The 5,538-nt window shown below is 52.5% G+C and overlaps 1 protein-coding gene across 1 annotated transcript; it reads left to right on the top strand.

Moving 5' to 3' along the window:
• Positions 1-3,768: 3,768 nt before the first annotated feature.
• Positions 3,769-4,473, top strand: LOC116505801 (uncharacterized protein K02A2.6-like; the record flags this gene model as incomplete). The annotated part of the gene is made up of 1 exon (XM_032213195.1): positions 3,769-4,473. A coding segment is annotated over one exon (705 nt), but the record flags the coding sequence as incomplete, so codon positions are not given.
• Between the last annotated feature and the right edge of the window lie 1,065 nt (positions 4,474-5,538).

The following is a 5,538-nucleotide window of genomic DNA, read 5'->3' as shown; positions in this document are numbered from 1 at the left end:
TATCTGTCGGCCCACATGACACAGCATTCTGTTTTAATCAAAGTCTCCAAATAGTCTTCAAAGATTGTCTGAAATAGAGTACACTGCAGTAATCCAGGCACAAAATGAAGTGAGGGGACAGCTCTAAGAAAGGCCACATCAAGTGCATGAGCAAAAATTGGAGGGTTGTTTTCCTGACCATGGCTTCCACCTGCTATCCTCTCAAGGGCATGAATCCAGGAGAACCCCTAGTTTATAGACTTTCCCTTTCAGGGGTTCAGCAACTCCACCCCAATTCAAAGTTGCTGCTTGTAAAGAACGAGAACAAATGTCCATTGTGAGATTCAACTTGTATTCTCTCTTTGGAGTTTCATTAGATATTTGCTTAGCCATTATGTGTTGTATAGTAAAAGTTAGTCCTCGCTGTTACGAATGACAGCTCGGCAGCAGCCAGGCGCGTCTTAGCCAATCAGACGCGCCTGTCAGTTGCCGGGCGAGTCTGAGGAACTATAAAAGGCAGACTCGTTCAAACTGTCAGTTGTTCAGCACCAGAGCAGACGAACACTCCAGTCCAGCTGGAGCTGCTTCTCTGCCTCTCTCTCTACACAGATCATCCTTCTGTTGCTACATTGTTAAACCAGCACCCTGCCTGGTTGTTACCTGTTACTGTTACAAGTTGTGTTAAAATAAATTGGTTACAGAGTTACCGGACACGAGCCTCTGTCTCATTCCTGAAGATATAATACTGGCGACGAGGACTGGGGACCTGTAACCAGAAGAAAAAGGAACCAACTGCCACTTCTCCAACCAACTGCTATGGCCGGAATGCCAATGTTTGCCCCTTTTGGGGTTGGAGGTGAAACCTGGGAGGCATTTCTTGAACGGTTTGAATGCTTTTTAATCGCTAACAACCGTCAAGGTCAGTCTCAAGCGAGGAAATGTGGGTTCTTCCTTACGGCTTGTGGCCCAGAAATGTTTGCCACCGCAAGGTCCTTTGCCGCCCCTAGAGCGGTGTACGACCTCACCTGGCAAGAACTAACAGACGGATTGCAGGCATACTACGCACCTACTCCATCTCAAATAGCCAGACGCTTCGCTTACCGCAGGCGAGTCCAAAAGCCTGCAGAAACGGTGAATCAATTTTTGCAAGCCTTGAGAGTTGCTGCAGCGCAGTGTGAGTTCCCAGATCTTGAGGCAAATCTCGCAGAGCAATTCGTCTGTGGCCTAAAGGATATTTTTCTCAGGCGTAGACTTTTGGGCAAGCCTAAGGTCACATTAGCTTATGCCATAGACGAGGCTCGCGCTGCGGAGTTGGCAGATTCATCCTCCAACGAAATAGAACGCTACCTCGCGCAGATGACGGTTGCTGGAGGGTTACCTGCCACTCAAGCCTCAACCGTTCCAACTCCTCCTCCGCTCCAGCAGCCAACGTACATTACAAATCTAATTGATGAGCTAGCCCCCCTGCCTGACTATCTACAACAACTTCAGGTAGATAGACTTGGAGCACAACCCCGCCGTCAGCAGCCTCGACAGAGTCAAGCCATCAGCCGTTTCCCTTCAAACTCCTCTGCTTGCATTGGCTGTGGTGGAGCGCACGCCCGGGCTAATTGCCCCTTCAAGGCAGCGGTTTGCCGCCGCTGCGGAAAGAAAGGACATTTAGCCCATGTCTGCAAGGCTTCACTTCCTACTCCTTCTGCAGCAATCGAGCCACCTCCTCCATATGGTCCTCCTCCACCCCCGCCGAAGAGCTCGCAGCAGCGGAAACCTGCTCAGCGTCAAGACGAATGCTTTAACATCAATCAAGCTTCTTCGTCCCTGCATGACACCTCCATCAACTCATCCTCACAGGGTACAGACAAAATCAATATTAAAATACTGATTGAAGGGAAGCCGTGTCAGATGGAAGTGGACTCCGGCTCATCAAAATCCCTTCTTTCTTGGGACACTTTTTCTATGTTGTGCCCCCACGTGAAACGTTGTCACTTGTCACCCCTTAACGCAATTTTAACAGACTATCAAGGCTCCCATATCTCTATCCTAGGTTCATATGCCTTGAGGGTTTCTTATGGCAAGTTTTGCGCTGTTTTACCTGCTTTAATTGTTCAGAAACCTTTACCAGCAATTCTGGGGTTAGAATGGTTTTCTCCCTTGGGTATCTCCCTTCAGGGGATTCATTCTACTGTGGACACGCCCCCAGACATAGCAGCAGTCTTGTCAGACTATGCTGATATCTTTGATGGGCAGCTAGGCCATTACAAAGGCAGCCCCATATCCCTTAGCTTGGACCCCCAGGTTGCACCAATCAGACTGAAGGCCCGCAGGGTGCCCTTTGCATTAAGGCCAAAGGTTGAAGCTGAGCTCGATAAGCTCGTGGCGCAGGGCATACTGGAGCCCGTCGACCACTCACCTTGGGAGACCCCCATTGTGATTGCAGTGAAGGCCGACGGCTCCATTAGGATCTGCGCCGACTATAAGTCGACCATCAACCTTGGCCTTCAGGCAAACCCCTATCCAGTCCCTGTTGTACAGCACCTGCTCCATTCCTTGGGGCAGGGCCGTATTTTCGCTAAACTGGATATGGCGCAGGCCTACCAGCAACTCCCTGTGGATGACGATGCGGCGGCTGCCCAAACCATCGTCACCCACCGGGGGGATTTCCGTTGTCACCACCTTCAATTCGGCGTTTCCGTTGCCCCGGGGATTTTCCAGAGCCTCATGGAACGTCTGCTCCATGGGCTCCCTGGAGTGGTACCTTACTTTGATGACATCCTGATCGCTGCTGACAGCCGCTCAGACCTCATCAAAGTACTGAGGAAAGTCCTCGACCGTTTCAGGGGCGCGGGTCTTAAATTTAAACGCAGCAAATGTTTCTTTGCTGTGCCCCAAGTGGATTTCCTGGGCTTCACAATTGATGCCCAGGGAATTCATCCTACCCCTTCTAAATTGGCAGCTATCAGGAACGCTCCCACTCCTACTACAAAGGCGCAGCTCCAATCGTTCCTGGGGCTTCTAAATTTCTATGCGCCTTTCATCCCTCACAAGGCATCACTAGCCGAGCCGCTACATCGGTTGCTCGACCGATCCGCGCCTTGGCAATGGGGCAGCCGCGAAGCGCATGCATTCGCGGCTGTCAAATCCCTGCTGACGTCAGAGGCAGTCTTAGTGCAATATAGCGACAAGATGCCCCTGACTCTAGCATGTGATGCCTCCCCCGTTGGTTTGGGGGCTGTTCTGAGTCACGTCCTGCCCAACGGCTCAGAAGCCCCCATAGCTTTTTATTCCAGAACACTGTCCTCGGCTGAGAGGAACTACAGCCAGATTGACAAGGAGGCTCTGGCTGCAGTGTCTGGAATCAAAAAGTTTCACGACTACCTATACGGGCGGCACTTCACCCTATTCACAGACCATAAGCCACTCCTTGGGCTACTGGCTGGTGATAGACCGACCCCTCCTATCCTGTCCCCAAGGATGACCCGCTGGACGGAGTTCTTAGCGGCGTATTCTTACGCCCTGTGCTACCGTCCGGGCAAGCAAATAGGGCATGCAGATGCCCTTAGTCGCTGCCCTCTTCCGGACACGGAAGATCAAGCGGTTCCTTGCCGTTCTGTTCTGGCAATTGCTCAGTTAGAATTGCCATTGACTTCTACCGATGTGGCCGCCTACTCTCGGTCTGACCCCACACTGTCACAGCTATTGAACTGGGTCCTGAGAGGCTGGCCTGCGGGTGAGTTACCACCTCAGTTCAAGCACTTCAAGAACAGACAGTGGGAGCTTTCTATACATTCAGGCTGCCTACTGTGGGGCGACCGTGTGGTCATCCCAACGGTCCTCCAACAACAGATTCTGCAACGTCTCCATGAAAGTCACCCCGGAGTAAGCAGAATGAAGGCCCTTGCTCGCAGTTTCATTTGGTGGCCAGGGTTAGATGCAGAGATCGAAGCCTGGGTCGCCAAATGCGAAACCTGCCAGCAGTCCCGACCATCTCCTCCTTCCTCTCCCTCCCGGGAATGGGAGATGCCTCGGGGTCCCTGGTCTAGAATACATATAGATTTCGCTGGCCCCTTTCACGGCCAGACTTTCCTTATAGTTGTGGACGCGTACTCTCGATGGGTGGAAGTATTGCTCATGCACTCCACCACATCTGACAGTACTGTGCGAGCCTTGCGACGATTGTTCGCAACCCACGGGTTGCCGGACACAGTAGTGTCCAACAACGGCCCGCAATTCACGTCTACAATGTTCCAAACATACCTGGCCGAGCAAGGGGTCCGCCACGCGCTGGTTGCCCCTTACCACCCGGCCAGCAATGGCCGAGCGGAAAGGGCGGTTAGATCTGCCAAGGAGGCTTTGGGCCGTCTAAACCGTGGAGACTGGCAGGCAAGGGTGGATGCTTACTTATTGGCACAGCACTCCACACCTTGCCCCCTGACACAGAAAAGCCCCGCGGAGATGTTGATGGGCAGGCGCCTGCGGACCACCCTGGATAGATTGCATCCCGTCTATTCAGGAATTCAGTCTGGCAACCTGGGGCCTCCAACCCCCTCCCGCACTTTTAAGCCTGGGGACCTGGTTTGGGCTAGAAACTATGGAGGAGAGACGAGATGGGTGCCTGCAATTATAACCGAAATAACAGGGCCCGTTTCCTACAGGATTCGAGTTTCAGATGGATCAACCTGGAGAAGACACCTGGATCAATTGAGACAACGACGGTCATCAGAAAATGATTCTCAAGCCGACACGCAAGGTCCTGGCTTAACCGTTTCTCAGCCAGACCTGAACCCGCAACCGCAGTTAAATAACCACAACTCTCCAGCCTTCTCCAATCCAGGCCAGCCTAGCTCAGTATCACAGCCCAGCAGTGCTTCTCAATCCGGAGTTGAAAACCCCAACCCATTACGTTTAGGCCAACATAGACCTAGCCTTCCCCTTCCAGAGGCCGCCTACCGGCCTAGTCATAAGCCGTCAACATCCTCGGCCGCGCCCCCTTCGCCCAGCTTACCATTCAGTGGGAGTCATCCATTCAGGGTTCCTCTGCCATCAGACGTCACCTGGAGCTTCACTCCCCGAGGGGAGGAGCTCAGACAGGGACATCAATGCGATGATCCGCCTGCAATGCAATTGCGGCGTTCGGGGTGTGTCCGCCGTTCTCCTGTATACTTACAGGACTACGCGTGCGCAAACATCACGCATGTGCACAGCTGGGGGGGAAGAAGTGTTGTATAGTAAAAGTTAGTCCTCGCTGTTACGAATGACAGCTCGGCAGCAGCCAAGCGCGTCTTAGCCAATCAGACGCGCCTGTCAGTTGCCGGGCGAGTCTGAGGAACTATAAAAGGCAGACTCGTTCAAACTGTCAGTTGTTCAGCACCAGAGCAGACGAACACTCCAGTCCAGCTGGAGCTGCTTCTCTGCCTCTCTCTCTACACAGATCATCCTTCTGTTGCTACATTGTTAAACCAGCACCCTGCCTGGTTGTTACCTGTTACTGTTACAAGTTGTGTTAAAATAAATTGGTTACAGAGTTACCGGACACGAGCCTCTGTCTCATTCCTGAAGATA

Source organism: Thamnophis elegans, chromosome 3, assembly GCF_009769535.1.
Source record: "Thamnophis elegans isolate rThaEle1 chromosome 3, rThaEle1.pri, whole genome shotgun sequence".
In the NCBI taxonomy this organism is placed as follows: Eukaryota; Metazoa; Chordata; class Lepidosauria; order Squamata; family Colubridae; genus Thamnophis; species Thamnophis elegans.
This window is presented reverse-complemented; position numbering and strand designations above follow the sequence as displayed.